Here is a 15,588-nt window from a genome sequence, read left to right as displayed (position 1 = left end):
GTAGTTTTGATAAATCACATGCAGCTGAAGCTTTGACACTGTGCTCGATGGGTTTTTACAAATGGATGCACTCACATACAGGGGGAGGGAGTGTGTGTTTACATGTGTACTTTATGTGTGTGTGTGTGTGTGTGATGTTCGTTTGTCATGTTTTGCTGTTGAACATTCAAGTCTGTTTTTATATGTTTGATCCTGGGCCTACTGTTTTAAAAGGTTTAAATAAAGAAATTTCTATCTGATGCAGATCTCTGTCTCTCTCTCCCACACACACACACACACACACACACACACACACAAACACACACACACACACAAACAAACACACATGAATATACTTGCAGGAGTTTGACCCCGAGGAGTTCTACCACCTGTTGGAGGCAGCAGAGGGTCATGCCAAGGAGGGACAAGGCATCAAGTCTGACATCCCCAGATACATCATCAGCCAGTTGGGCCTCACCAGGGACCCCCTGGAGGGTAAGGCCATCTCTAGAGTTTACATCATTGAAATGTTGTTTTGTGTGTCTGCATATTTGTCCAGTGTTGGTTTTTGGCTCACCATGTGTGTCCCAATAGAAATGGCCCAGCTGAGCAGCTATGACAGCGGGAACCCGGAGACGCCGGAGACGGACGACTCCGTGGACGTGAGTTCATGATCAGAATGATCAGAAAATGTTCAGTGCACAAATATACTGTGATGAGAAAGATGAGCCACAGTAATACCATAAAAAATGTACTCTTGCATTTACTCTTGTTGTTTTGTCACCTTCAGAGTCGAGGAATGGCAGTCCCAGCAGCTCCACCACAGACCAAGACCAAAACACCGAGAGAGGAGGACTTTGAAAACATAAAGCTCATCAGTAATGGAGCCTACGGGTACGATAACATCTCATTCATCCATTGTTTCTATTGGACTACCAGAGCTGATGGTCACTTTGTTCAGGTTTCTGACTGGCCACCATGTCTTAAAAGTCAGGGTTTTGTCATCAGTTGTCAGTTTGACATCTTCTTGACAAGCGTGTGCACTTTCATGGGAACAAAAGATGCTAATAAACACACCATTAGCCCACCTGAGGGGAACATCATAGCACTAAAATTCATAAACGTTCTTTGGTGTCTCGTAGTGCTGTGTTTCTGGTGCGACACAAAGACACCCGGCAGCGTTTTGCCATGAAGAAGATCAACAAACAGAACCTGATCCTGAGGAACCAGATCCAGCAGGCATTCGTGGAAAGAGACATCTTGACCTTCGCTGAGAACCCATTCGTTGTCTCCATGTTCTGTTCTTTTGAGACTAGGAGGCACCTCTGCATGGTGATGGAGTATGTGGAGGGTACGGTATTTATTGTCATTCCTCTTCAGTGTTGTGTGTTGTATCTTGTTGTGTAATACTGCAGCTCTCATCTGTAGGTGGAGACTGTGCGACGCTGCTGAAGAACATCGGCGCTCTGCCGGTTGATATGGCACGTATGTACTTTGCAGAAACAGTCCTGGCATTGGAGTATCTCCACAACTACGGCATCGTACACAGAGACCTGAAACCCGACAAGTAAGACACACACACAAATTTTTTTATTGTGCGTGTTTTTTTACAGTTGATGTAATGTGGTCTTCCCTCCTCTAGTCTTCTCATCACATCCATGGGACACATTAAGCTGACGGACTTTGGTCTCTCAAAGATCGGTTTGATGAGTCTGACCACAAACCTGTATGAAGGACACATAGAGAAAGACACCAGAGAGTTCCTCGACAAACAGGTACAAACTCATCTGTCGTTGGAGGCTTCTGTTACTTTGCAGCATCTTGTAAATTTCACAGAGCTGATTTTGCCTTTGCTCTTTAAAACCATTTCCTTTCCATCCTGACCTGATTTCCTGTATGCCGCTGCTTCTTGAGGTGTGTGGTACTCCAGAGTACATCGCCCCAGAGGTCATCCTACGTCAGGGCTATGGGAAACCGGTGGACTGGTGGGCAATGGGAGTCATCCTGTATGAGTTCCTGGTAGGCTGTGTTCCCTTCTTCGGAGACACGCCGGAGGAACTGTTTGGTCAGGTCATCAGTGGTGAGTAGATGTTCTAACCAGTACCCAACCACGTGTTTTACTTTTATACATGTTTTATCATTCAGGTTGGTGGGTCTTGGGGGTAATGACTGATTTGGTGTGACAGCACAAAGTTTCAGAAGTTGTGACAGCTGGTTTTAGTCAGTGTTTCACTTTCTTAATACCGACTGTAAGCATTAAATAAAACTGAATCAAAACAGCCAAGAAAAAAAACTTTCTGGGTTTATTTTAACTCGACTTGACTGAGCAGCTAAAACCACCAGTGGGTTAGGGTTAGTAAGTAATCTAGTTCAGTTCCAGTTTTTCAAAAAAAGTGTTTTTACAGCCCTTTTGACTGTAAATGCCTGATGTTTTAGGCCGAGGGCATAGAGCAGACTTGATAAAATTATCAGAGATAGACAGACAGAAAAGGAAAGACCTGACTCCTAAGCAATCAGATCAATAATGATTCCTCATCCGCCTTTCTTCCTCCTTTGAATTCACTTTGATGAAAGGGCAAATCAATGATCATAAACCTGTATTGATCCCTTCATGTCTCTTTTATGACTGTCCAAGCCAATGGTTTCCTCTGTAGAGCCACACATTTATATTACATGCATGTGTGTGTGTGTGTGTGTGTGTGTGTGTTTGTGTTAGATGAAATCATCTGGCCGGAAGAAGATGAAGCTCTGCCTCAGGAGGCTCAGGATCTCATCTCCAAACTGCTGAGACAAAACCCCCTGGAGAGACTGGGGACAGGTAACTCATTGTTTTCATTTCATTTTCTCTGACTGTTTTGTTTCTAAAAGAGAAAATTATTCTTTTGGGATTTGGGGATCTCACTTTTTAAGCTCAAAGCAGTTCAGATCTGGCTAATGTCTCTATCGCTTTCGGTTTTCTTCTCCATCTCCACAGGAAGTGCCTTTGAGGTGAAACAGCACTCGTTTTTCACAGAGCTCGACTGGAACAGCCTGCTTAGACAGAAAGCTGAGTTCATCCCCCAGCTGGAGTCAGAGGATGACACCAGTTACTTTGACAGTATGTCTTTGACTGGTCTTGAACCTCTTAAGCCTCTCGCTGCTCTAATTAACAACCTAATGTCTCTGTCTCCTACAGCTCGCTCTGATCGGTACCACCACATGGACTCGGAAGAGGAGGATGACACCAACGATGATGAGCATGTGGAGCTTCGACAGTTCTCCTCCTGCTCACCGCGTTTCAGCAAGGTTTGCTATCAAACATTTGCTCGTCTCAGCACACATCACCCAGTCTTTGATTTCATTTAGTAATCATCTCAGCTAAATCAAAAACGCCTGAAGTGATGCTAAATCTGATGGAAGTTCTTCAGTGTGAGGGCTAAAGTACCACTGAAGTACCTAAAGTAAACAGTGGCTGGTTGTGTAGGTGTACAGCAGCATGGAGCGTCTGTCTCTGCACGAGGAGAAGAGGACTCCTCCCCCCACCAAGCGTAGCCTCAGTGAGGAGGGAGGAGATCGTATCGACAGCCTTAGTGGACTCAAGTCCAGAGATCGATCCTGGCTGGTGGGCTCTCCAGAGATGTGAGTTCTTCACCTTCATAAAAAACACATTTTATCTTTTGTTTTCAAAATCTTTCAAAGAGCAAGACATAGTACGAGCTGCTGATATTGTGAGTATTTCTCTGGCCATAATTTCATTTATGCAGCAGCCCGTATGTAATGCTTGAGTTACATTGTTGTCAGCTCTGTGCTGCTTGTGTGTGTGATCTTTTCTTCTTCTCCCTCCAGCCTTAGGAAGCGTCTGTCGGTGTCAGAGTCATCCCACACAGAGAGCGACTCCAGCCCCCCTCTGACAGTCCGCCGACGTTGCTGCTCCGCCATCATTGAGATGCCACGCTTCGCCATCTCCTCTGAGGAGGAAGCCGGGCAAAGCCAAGGTAAGAAGCTGGTAGCCTGAGGAGGTCTTTCAGATCGGAAACAGCACTGAGAATAAAAGGAAGTCCTTGAGGTGGCTGTCTAAGGTCTGACATGTTTGGCTTCTGTTTGGTTTGTGGATGTTATTCATCCACACATTTAGCTGAGGGTTAGTCGGAGCTGCTGCATGTCAAAAGGATCTGGACCTGAAATAGCTTCACTTCTAAAGCAGTACAAAAACTGATGTCGCCCTGAATGCCACTGAACACATCAATTCACAGATTTGAGGAATCAAAGCTGCTTACAATAACGTGTAATTTCAGGTGTGGCTGGAAGTCGGAAAAGTCCCAGCCATCCGGGTCCGAGCACTGTTAGGGGCCCACGGGGGGACGAACTGCCCCTTGCTATCCCAGAGCTCCCAGTGGAGAGAGAGCTGAAGCTGGATGAGTCTCCCACCACCCCAAGCTCCACCTCAAGCCAGCTGAGCAAGGCCACACTCACACGTCAGTACAACATACACTTTGCAGGATCCAAAACCCCAAGACAAAACTTTAAAAGCAGAACACTTACTGGTTTAAAGAACATACACACATGGGCAATATTGTTGGTCCCTTCCTGTTAAAATAAAATCCACAATGGTCACTGAAATAACTTGAAACTGACAAAAGTAATAAATAAAAATGGATGGAAAGTTAACTTAAAATCAGACATTTTAACAGTGAAAGTCAGACATTGCTTTTGAATTGTGGTTCAACAGAATTCTTAAAAAAAAAAAAAAGAACTACACTAAACTGGCCTAGACAAAGATGATGGTACCCCTCAACTTGATTTTTTTGTTGCACAATCTTTTGAGGCAATTTCTGTAACTTTCACTGAGACTTCTGTACCTGTCAGTGGGTAATCTGGCCCACTCCTCATGAGTGGGCCAGGACCTGCTCCAGCTGTCTCAGATTTAAGAGATGCCTTCTCCAAACAGCATGTTTCAGCTCCTCCCACAGATGTTCAACAGGGTTTAGTTCAGGGCTCATAGAAGGCCACTTCAGAAAAGTTTTGTTTTTAGCCTTTCTTGGGTGTTTTCATCTGTGAGTTTTGGGTCATTGTCCTGTTGGAGGACCCATGAACTGCCGCTGAGTCCAGGCTTTTGACACTGGGAAAAATGCTTTGATAGTCTTCAGATTTCCTTGTACCCTGCATGGTTTAAAGAGAGCCTGTGCCGTACGCTCATCGTGGACATGAATGTCATTAATTACTTATTTGAGCCGTCCTTTTTCCAGGGTGGATTGATTGTACAACATACATCTTGAGTGGTTTTTAAAAACAAGAACTGGGTGCACAGGTTTAAATTTATTTAGGATTTTCTCTTATCCACACAGGGTCAAAATTATACCATAGTTTTCTCTGGACCCCTGATCGATCGGACCAGTGCTGACATGTACAGTCTGTCGTAATTCAACTGCTGGATGTTGAGGTGGTGTCCAGAAAACAATGTGGGCTACATAGATAACTGGAAGACTTTCTGGGGGAGACCTGGTCTGATTAGGAGACATAGCATCCATCCCACTGTGGAGGAAATTGCCCTCATATCTAGAGATTTGACCAAATTTACTAGAAAGTTAAAACTATGTCATTCCTGAGTCCAGACCAGGAGGCAGAGCTGCAGTTTAACTCTCTTCTCTGCACCTCAGTCAGAGTCAGGCTGCCTGTCCAGAATATATCAGAACTAATGTCTACAGAAATTCAATAAATCTATTAAACCAAAAGTAAACAGAAGAGGAGCTAAAACTGATAACTTAACTGAAATCAAAACTACCACCTATTTAGATCTAAATATAAAAAAAAAAATAAAATGTGGAGTATTGAATATTAGATCATCATCCAAATCCCTGTTAGTTAATGTTCTGATCTCTGATGATCATGGATTTATTCTGTATCACTGAATCCTGGCTGCAGCAGGATGAGTATGTCAGTATAAACGAATCTACAATCATGACTCATGTTAACTTTCATGTTCCTCGTACCATCAGCCAAGGAGGAGCGGAGGCTGCCATATTTCACTCCAGCTTACAATGGTCCTACATCCTACTGTAGACCAAACTCTGGTTATAGATCTTCTGAAAGCCTTCCCCTTAGTCTTTCTTTCATTCTAACTGGAATATGGAGTATATCGTCCACTTGGTCCTTACTCCTATCAGAATTCGTACTTAGTACAGATATAAGTCATTATAGTGGGTGATTTTGAAATGTAGTTCTGCATTTAGGTCATTACCGGACTCAATTGGCTTTTCCCAGTGAATTGAAGCTACTCACTGTTTCAATCACACCCTTGATCTGGTGTTCATATATGGCACTGAAATTGACCAATTAATAATAATTAAGAGTCCTTCTCGCTGACCAGTCCTCAATAACATTTGGGTTTACAAAGTGCTCGCAAAGCATCTAGGAATAAATTTAGCTATAGCAGATGTTTACCTGAAAATGTTGTGGCCAAATTAAAGTAAGGAAAATATTCAGACATCATTTGCTAAACTGCCATGTGTAAAACCAATAGAGAACTCCCCTACACTGATTGATGAGCTGTTGATTAGCACTATGGCCTCACTGCGTTCAAATCTTAATTCTGTGGCTCCTCTGAAAAAGAAAGAAATGCAACAGAGGAGGCGGCATCTTGGTATGGCCCGCAAACAGCCTTAAAGCAAATGTCACAAAAATTGGAAACGAAGGGGTGGTCCAGTAATAAAGATTAATTTGACTCAACCTGGAAATAAAACATATAAAAAAGCTCACCACAGTGCCAGAAGCTCCTACTATGCAGCAGTGATAGAAGAAAACAACAACAATCCCAGGTTGTTGTTGTTGTTGTTTTTTTTTTGTTTTGTTTTGTTTGGTTTGTTTTTTTTTTTCAGCTCTGTAGCCAGGCTGACAGAGAGTCATATCTCAGTTGAACCACTGATTCCTTTAGCTCCTAGCAGCGATGATTTTATGGGCTTTTTTACAAATGAAATCAGAACAATCAACAGCTCTTACCTACAATTGGCAGAAGTCCACTATCAAATGCAGCAGCTTCTCAATCATGTTTTCCCGCCAATTAACACATACATTCTGTATCTGTACATTCTGCTGTTATTAAACCTCTCCTCAAAAAACATAATCTTGTACCAGATGTTTCGGTTAATTATAGACCCTTAGCTATCTTCGTTTCATCGCTCAGATTTTTTAAAAAGAAATCGCAAGCCAATTATGTGAACATATGGAAAGGAAAAGCTTGTTTGAAGAGTTTTTGTCAGGTTTTAGAGTAAATCTTAGCAAAGTGCGTTGATGTAACTTTGTTATGATTAGGCGCTATATAAATCAATTTGACTTGATTTGACCTGTTTACAGTACACACCTCATTATTTTCAATCTTTTATAGGGGGTACTATTATTTTTGTCCAGGCCAGTTTTAATTAGTTATAATTCTGTTGAGCCACACTTAAAAATCCTTGTCTGATTTGCATTAGTTAATTTTCAAAAAATTTTGACATATTATTACTTTTGTCAAGTTATTTTCGTGACCATTGTGGGTTTTTCTTTCTTTTACGGAAGGGTACCAACAATTGCCTGGGGACATAGCTCAGTGGTACAGCTGCTTATTTGCATGCAGAGGGCCTGGGTTCAAACCCTAGCCACAAGGCAAGCCAGTGGTAGGCTTGCACCAGTATATTTTTAGCAAAAAAGGAGAGGCATAAAAGAAATAAGCTCTAATGTTTTTATTTTATGGATGCCATCACCTTTGAAAAATTCTGGTTAATTTTGTGATCCATATTTTAACTTCTCCAGTCTTTTATTTTAAACGGTTGATATCCATATAATATAATTTCCTGATTTAAAGAACAGAAAGCCATATCAGTTGTTTTATACTGACGATATTCCTATTTAATTTAACCCTTATCCCCACAAAAGGAATTTACATCAACTCTAATTCAAAACTTTCTGTATGAATTGTTTTTAGTTTGAAATGGTTCTTTGAAGCTAAACATTCGAAGACCTTCCATCTTTCTTTGTCAATGCAGCGGGCAGCTCAGGTGATGTGTGTGATCGAGGTAATGGTGGTGGAGCAGCTAAAGGCACAGCAGACAGCGACTCTCCGGCCACGCCAAAAGCTATCAGTGACCTGGCAGCTCGCAGAGCACGCCATCGGCTGCTCTCTGGAGACACAGACAAGCATATCACCACTCCCAGCTCGAGGCCGCTCAACAAGGTCATCAAGTCAGCCTCTGCCACCACACTGTCACTGATGATCCCTGCAGGTTAGTGAGTCCAAAGGTTTCTAATGAGCTGCTAATCCACAAATAATCAAGTTCATCAACAACAATCTACCATCCCCAGACCACCACGGAGCGTCGCCACTGGCAAGCCCAATGTCACCCCACTCGCTGTCATCCAATCCATCATCACGAGACTCCTCTCCGAGCCGAGACCTCTCCCCAGCCGTGAACAGCATCAAACCCGCTATTGTCATCCACAGGGCGGGCAAGAAGTACGGCTTCACCCTGAGAGCCATCAGAGTATACATGGGAGATTCTGACATCTACACAGTGCATCACATGGTCTGGGTGAGTCCACGGCCACAAGCACCCTTCAGTCATTCGTTTCAGTACAGATCTGAGCTGCAACTAAACAAAATAAAAAAGTGCAGCAGATAGGAACATCAGGTGAGTGTATGCAGGATCAAGATTGAAAGCTGGGCTTCTTGTTGTTGACAGAAGATGGCGGTAAACATCAACACAACAGCCTCAACACAGAAGAGCTCCTGTCTCACTGAATGTCTTCCTCCTCTTTGTCTCCCATCTTTGTCTCTCTCTCCCACAGCATGTGGAGGAGGGGGGTCCGGCCCACGAGGCAGGGCTGAGGGAGGGGGACCTGATCACCCACGTGAATGGGGAGCCGGTCCACGGTCTGGTTCACACAGAAGTGGTGGAGCTCATACTGAAGGTACTAACAAGAAGTAGAGTCTCTTCTGCTTTTTAAGGTTTTTCTTATTCGCTGTTTCCATGTTCCATCCATGTTTTAAAATATGTCAAATCGAACCACAAATCTTTGTAGTGAGATTTAATCAAAGTGTCCCTAAATGACCTGCAACTGAAAAGCAGAGAGAACATCACTGATGCACTTTCTGTTGTGCCTCAGAGCGGCGCCAAAGTGTCCATCTCTGCCACGCCGTTTGAGAATACGTCCATCAAAGTCGGCCCCGCCAGAAAGACAACCCACAAATCCAAGATGGCGAGACGCAACAAGAAGACCAAGAACAAGGAGGGGCAGGACAGGTGAGCTGCTGGAGATGTGACATCATCTCTGCACCTCGTACAGCAGCGTGTGGGTTTGTTAATGATTTCCTATCGGTGTGTTTGTGTCACACAGTAAGAAGAAAACATCTTTGTTCAGGAAGATTACCAAGCAGGCATCTCTGCTCCATACTAGCCGCAGTCTCTCCTCTCTTAACCGCTCCCTATCCTCCGGGGAGAGTGGCCCCGGTTCACCCACGCACAACCTGTCGCCCCGGAGCCCCACGCAGGGCTACAGGTCAACACCAGAGTCTGCCCACTCAGGTGAGACACAGGGGAAAACACCACAATTTACACCATAATTTGCTTCAAGTCTTGTTGTTGAACTGGATCTAATCTGTTTCACTGTGCTTTTTATCCCTGTGCCATTGCTGGCCTTGTTGCCTCACTTTGCTCTCTGTCTCCTCCCCAGTTGGTGGAAACTCCTCCCAGAGCAGTTCCCCAAGCTCCAGCGTCCCAAACTCCCCAGCGAGTTCAGGCCATATCCGGCCAAGCTCTCTGCACGGCCTCGCCCCAAAGCTCCAGCGCCAGTACCGCTCCCCCCGCCGCAAGTCTGCCGGCAACATCCCCCTCTCCCCTCTGGCACGCACGCCTTCACCCACACCTCAGAGCAACTCACCACAGCGCTCTCCCTCCCCACTGCCCAGCCACGCTCTGGGACAGGCCGCTGTGGGTCAGTCGTTCCCTGTGAAGCTCCACTCCTCCCCTCCCCTGGTGAGACAGATCTCAAGGCCCAAGAGTGCCGAACCGCCGCGCTCCCCGCTCCTCAAGAGGGTGCAGTCAGCAGAGAAACTGGCTGCCTCCCTCTCTAGCTTGCCCTCATCGCCCTCAGGGGTGGCTGCAGCAGCGGACAAGAAGCTGGCAGTGGGAGCAGCTGTGGGAAGCCGGAAACACAGTCTCGACATCTCACATTCAGAGTTTAAAAAGGAAATCCTACAACGCGAGCCAAGTCTGCAGAGTCTTCAGGTACGAGCTCACTCACCACATGTGATAATAGTGTCAATTCATCACTTTCATATGTAGAAACAGTAAATAATCATGCGGCCAAAGTTATTTATGTGTCCGCTGAAAAACAAATAATAGTTCCTGTCTTTCTCTAACTGTAACAGAATGAAAGGCAAAAAGAACCAATAATAACACTGAAGTAGGTTCACTCATCATATCATAACCTAGTCAAACAATCAGAAAGTATAAGGAAGTGGTACAACTCATATCTCACATCTTCCCATTTATTTAAAACTAAACAGAAATCTGGAGCAAATTCTTTGAATTAGATGTTTGTTTTTTTGGAACAACAAATCAAGGTTCCAAACAGATTTATATTAACCTCAAATTGTTCTCCTCCTCCTCACTGACCTCCAGGAGTCAGCCAGCGAGGGTCTGCTATCCTCACCAGGACGAGGCGTGGAGAAGGGCACTCTGCAGAAACACTCATCCTCTTCCAGAAAGTTGGGGCGTCAGGAAGGGGACGGCTCCTTGATGGCGGTGTCCGGCTCTCTGGGCCTGGCGCCCGGGAAGAGCAAACTGAAGGACAAGCTGTCAGCCATCCGGCAGGACAGAGCCGAGCGGCGGGAGTCGCTTCAGAAGCAGGACGCCATTCACGAGGTGGACTCATCTGAGGACGAGACAGACGAGGGCTCAGAGGACAGCCAGGATGGACGCAGGGGGACCACCTTCACCCCCCCACCACTGCTAAGACCCACCACTGTGAGAACAGGCCCTGGAGGCACCCTGCCCTCTCTCTGCCTCTCCCCCTGCACCACTCACGCAACATTCACCCACACGGGGTCTCCACAGGTTGGATACCCACCTCCCTCACACACAGCACCCTCTGTCACAGAGTCAAACCAAGCTCAGAGCTCCTCCTCCTCGGCACTGAAGGACGGAAGCTCCACCTCATCTGCAGACAAAGGTGGTAGACAAGAGAGGAAAGTTGTGGAGCAGAGCAGTACGACGAAACCCACTCAGGGCCCCCTTCCCTTTTCCACACCAGGCAGTGCTTTCATCTCAGTCAGCAAAGACACCTTCCTCAAGCCGGCCCCACCACAAGATGCCAAAAGTCTAAGGGGAAAAACAGGCCCATCAGAGGCCAGGGCTGAAGACCAGAGCCTGGACAGCCCTAGAACCACAATCTCTGCAAGCAGGACAGAGTGCAGGATGATCCCCAGCGCTCCAGACTGCCAACCCACCGACAGCAGAGAGCCCCCGCGCACCTCCTGCTCCTCCCCAGGCATCCCCAAGGAGAAGAAGGAGGCTGATAACAGAAGACTCTGTGCAGCTGCTGCCGCTCCAAGTTTGAGCACATCATCGTCATCTACTTCCAACTCCAACTCCAGCTCAAGCTCCCCAGTCCTTCCCCCTGAAAGTGGCGTGGACAAAGTTGTTTCCCAGCTGGCAATTGTAGCTAAGAGTGTTCTTGGTCCTGTCAAGCTCAGCACCACAGAAGACAAGAGCCAGAAAGACCAGAAACCATTCAGAGGCGGCCTCCTAGAAGTCCAAACAGCTGACCCTTTGCCCCCACCCCACAAAAAGACTCTGTCACCTCAGCCACCTGTCCTGTCAGAGTCCCCACCCAGATCGAAAACCGAGGCACCTACCACCTCTAAGGGTTCGCCCAAGCACACCTCCCAAAAAGACTTCCCAGTCGCAGGCCCACTGTCCTGCAAGGATGCCCCTAAGAAACCCACATCGGGGTCTGTAGGCAGAGAGAGTCCTGCCACCACAGTGTCTGCACAGCGGCCCAGAGCAACAGCAGCTCAGCCTGGCCCCCATGCGAGCCCCTCCATCTCTGCACCGTCTGAGCCACAGCGTAACAGGGTTGAGTCCCAGCCGACAACTGCCACCACCATGTCCACCTCATCCCAACAAGACAAAACAACCAGCAAGAAGACGTAGCAGCCGAATGTCCTGACAACCCCCACCCCCCAGTGGCTCTAAGTGTTAAAACTCACAAACTGCATGTTTGGAAGAAACAACACATTAGTAATATCGCACTAACCAGAGTCTGACTGTACGGGCAGAAGGACGGTGTAGAAAGATAGACATGCAGGCACAGATCTGGTTGTCCAGTTCCATTCCAGCCTTTCTGTGCTCTTATTTTGGTGTCCTTGCGCTTCGCTCCCTGCTGTTCAGAATAAATGCCGTGAGGAGTCGGCATTCTTTCTCTTTCTGTAAACATTTCAGAGGCCAGAAGTAAAAGAGTTTGCTGCTTCGTCTTCACACTCTGGGAGGTCTACCCCCACCTCCATGTTCTATCCATCCTCCCAGCACACACCATTCTGCCTTGGCTTTTCCTCTTTCTCACCCACCTCACCCCTGGAGGAGGATGAGTGTCTCAGCGACACAGAATCAAATCTGCTTTAATGGCAGTCTGCTTTCCTCTGTAGTAACTGAGGATGCGGTCCGGTGGAGGGTAGACATGTTCCCTGTACTCAGATGCAGAAGCAGATCCTCCACACTGACCTTTCAGCACAGGTCAGTGTGAGGCCAGCAGCTCTTTCTGGCCCTTCTCCCTCTGAAGGTTGCAGGATTTTGATTTGGTATGTGGACCAACTGTGGGTTTTTTTGTTTGTTTTCTTTCGTTGCCTCTCATACAGACTTTACTTTGTGTGGGCGTCCGTGCGTGTGTGTTGGGGGTGTGTGTGCATGGTTCTGTATCTATATAAGAATATTTAAAGTTATGTTGTACATCTGTTTGATACCCTGCGTGTGTGTGTTTGCTTGTGTGCGTGTGTGTATGTGTGTGTGTTGATATAGAGTGTTGGGGTTCAGTTCTTCTGCTTTAGTAGGTCGGGGGGGTGGTTGGGTTTGGTTTGGATTTAGTTGCATTTTGGAAATATTCAACACACGCACAGACACACACACACATTGAATACACTGAAGCATCAGATGCAACCTGATGTTCTTCAGATTAACTAAACATCCATCAGTGTTTTGTGTCTTTGTTGAGTTTGTGTGTCTTCTGCTGACACACAAATTCCAATGTAAAGGACACAGTTAAACTGACACAGACACTGACTCTGTTGTTTACATGTTGTTCTTTTTGTTTGTCAGTAGAACCTTTTGCCTGTGTCAATCAAATCTCCTCTGGCAGATCAGGATCGTTACAAACTGTTTAAGTGACTCCTAATCACAATGTTGTGTTGAGATGTTGTGTGAGGATGATGTCAGAGGAAGAGTCAGTGTACATATGTCAGCGTCATCGCCGCTCTTGTATGTTGACAGTTGCGTGTCTGTGGAGTAGATCAGTGGTGCTTAGGGAGCAGCTCCTGATTCCGGCACAATTCGGACGGCCAGGAAGTTAATGACTGATGATAGCTCTGTTCGATAAAACAGACACACACACACACACACACACATACACCTCTTAGTGTGATACAACACATTTATTAAACTGCTCAAAAATGAGTGCGTGTGAGAAGACGACAACACAGTCTGAAATCTTGTCTGTGATGAAACTCTGATGCATGTTTCTGATCCAGGTTTAGATCCAGTCCGTTTAATCTGCGTCGCAGTATCAGAGTAATACCAACAATATCAGGTCATTGGTTTAAAATAACATCAGCACACGTTGACCAGTTCGTTCCAGGAAATGTCAGAAAGACCTAGATATTTTGGAGATAAATAATTTCAATAACTTCATATGTGTCAAAAATCAATCAAAAATCTCAAAAAGTATTCTGAACTTGGTTCTTGCTCAGTAACGTCACTAAACATCTGCATCAGTTCGAACTCTGAGCTGTGGTGTGTCTATGTCTGTTGTGTGTTCTTGTCCAGTGTTTGGAGTGAACTTCAGCTGAAGATGTGATGTAGTAAATGTTAGAATTGGAAGTGATCATACACAATCCAGCCCATTGGCTCTCAGCCACACAGTGTATGTGTGCTGCTGCTATATGGACAGCAGCAGCACACATACACTCTCTTCTGGGTGTAAAGATGACGTTCCAACCATCTGCTGCAGAGTGAAGGAAGTGTCATTTTCCCTGCTGGAGTCGTTCATCTCAAACCCTTAGTTTGTTGACCTCACACAGACGCACAACAACATTACAGACAATCCCTAAGCCTTCCCTTTCCCATCATGTACCTCTGCTGCTCCATTCCTGCAGAGGCTCTTCTACAGAACACACTCCATTCACAGCTTGATCCCCATGTTGTTAAAAAGTGAGAAATAGAAAGAAGTTCCCACTTTTTGTGCCAAAAACCTGATTTTAATATGGTAAAATAAACACTTGAAACATTATAAATGTGACCTGAGCCTCAGAACCAAACCTGAAATGGATCAGATCTGACCTGAAAACAAAGCGTCATCTCGTCAGGTGCTATCGAACACCACCGGTTTAATCTAAAATACAAAAAGGATGTAGATCCTTATCGAAAAAGTGAATAAGGTCCGAAGAACAATTAAATCATCTTTTCATTTAATTTCGATAAACTCCTTGATGTCTAAAAGTTCGCCTTTTAAACTTCTGACTGGATTTATCCCCTTCATGTGTAGAAATCCTGTCACTGATTAAGTGAGACATGTTCGAGTGAAGGAAAATCAAAAACAGTAGGAGCAAATTCAAATTCACAGAATTTGAACCTGTGATGTGTTGATGATGCTGTTTATTTCACACTCGGATAACAACTGATCCATAAAGTCAGAAAGTTTGTCACCACTGAGCCTCCGTGGCCCTTTGTCTCCGAGGCACATATATGATTTAAACATGGGACCTTGGGTACAAGGTGAGGCCTAAATTACCACTACACACACACACACACACACACACCCACACACACCCACACACGTGCGCTCATGTTCTGAACCACCGTTACATGAGATTCAGTGTGCAGTTCATTAAACTTGTGTGTGTCTGAATAGGCTGTATTTGCTTCCTCTTTCATCGACTCCACTCTTTCAGAATACGGCAATATTTCCCAGCTGTTTGTTGTTGTGATGAAGAGGAGGATGAACATTCAGCTGTGCACAGTAAAAGCTTGAGAAAGACATTAAGAAAGAGAAAAAAAACATTGCTAGAGTAAAACCAGTGCAATATCTTTTTATTTTTTATTGTGGTAAAAGCATGTTGTTGTCAATCTTACCTTACGACAATAATAAAGGTTTTTTTTATGTATGCTCAGTGTGCTGATTGTGTTTTATGGTGTTTTTTATTCTTTGTTTTATGTGGCACATCATGCTTTCTACATTAAGGTGGCATTTTGGGGAGGACTCTGCCCCTGAAGGCATAAAACTCAGTCTTGAGAAATAACTCGTGTTTAAAACGAGGCTCAGTCTGCTGCTCTGGAAAAAACTGATCAATTCCTGCTCTCGTGGTTGTGCTTTTAGCCGCAGCTCATA

At 45.3% G+C, this 15,588-nt stretch overlaps 1 protein-coding gene across 9 annotated transcripts in view; it reads left to right on the top strand.

The window, feature by feature from the left end:
- The window catches only part of mast2 (microtubule associated serine/threonine kinase 2), a 135,246-nt gene extending 119,880 nt beyond the window's left edge, over positions 1 to 15,366 (top strand). For all 9 annotated transcript variants that reach the window (XM_029499187.1, XM_029499188.1, XM_029499190.1 and 6 more), the window contains 20 exons: positions 342 to 474; positions 574 to 641; positions 770 to 873; positions 1,122 to 1,330; positions 1,408 to 1,546; positions 1,622 to 1,754; positions 1,894 to 2,059; positions 2,696 to 2,797; positions 2,954 to 3,076; positions 3,155 to 3,264; positions 3,443 to 3,597; positions 3,805 to 3,953; positions 4,254 to 4,433; positions 7,980 to 8,216; positions 8,296 to 8,522; positions 8,779 to 8,901; positions 9,097 to 9,233; positions 9,328 to 9,515; positions 9,664 to 10,217; positions 10,614 to 15,366. In XM_029499187.1, coding sequence (XP_029355047.1) covers positions 342 to 474; positions 574 to 641; positions 770 to 873; positions 1,122 to 1,330; positions 1,408 to 1,546; positions 1,622 to 1,754; positions 1,894 to 2,059; positions 2,696 to 2,797; positions 2,954 to 3,076; positions 3,155 to 3,264; positions 3,443 to 3,597; positions 3,805 to 3,953; positions 4,254 to 4,433; positions 7,980 to 8,216; positions 8,296 to 8,522; positions 8,779 to 8,901; positions 9,097 to 9,233; positions 9,328 to 9,515; positions 9,664 to 10,217; positions 10,614 to 12,146 — 4,770 coding nt within the window. In that variant the 3' untranslated portion in view covers positions 12,147 to 15,366. The remainder of the gene's footprint in view (positions 1 to 341; positions 475 to 573; positions 642 to 769; positions 874 to 1,121; positions 1,331 to 1,407; positions 1,547 to 1,621; positions 1,755 to 1,893; positions 2,060 to 2,695; positions 2,798 to 2,953; positions 3,077 to 3,154; positions 3,265 to 3,442; positions 3,598 to 3,804; positions 3,954 to 4,253; positions 4,434 to 7,979; positions 8,217 to 8,295; positions 8,523 to 8,778; positions 8,902 to 9,096; positions 9,234 to 9,327; positions 9,516 to 9,663; positions 10,218 to 10,613) is intronic.
- Positions 15,367 to 15,588: the final 222 nt, after the last annotated feature.

This window comes from Echeneis naucrates, chromosome 4 (genome assembly GCF_900963305.1).
Source record: "Echeneis naucrates chromosome 4, fEcheNa1.1, whole genome shotgun sequence".
NCBI lineage: Eukaryota > Metazoa > Chordata > Actinopteri > Carangiformes > Echeneidae > Echeneis > Echeneis naucrates.
Note: the sequence above shows the minus strand (reverse complement) of the source record. Positions and strands in the feature narration are given on the sequence as shown.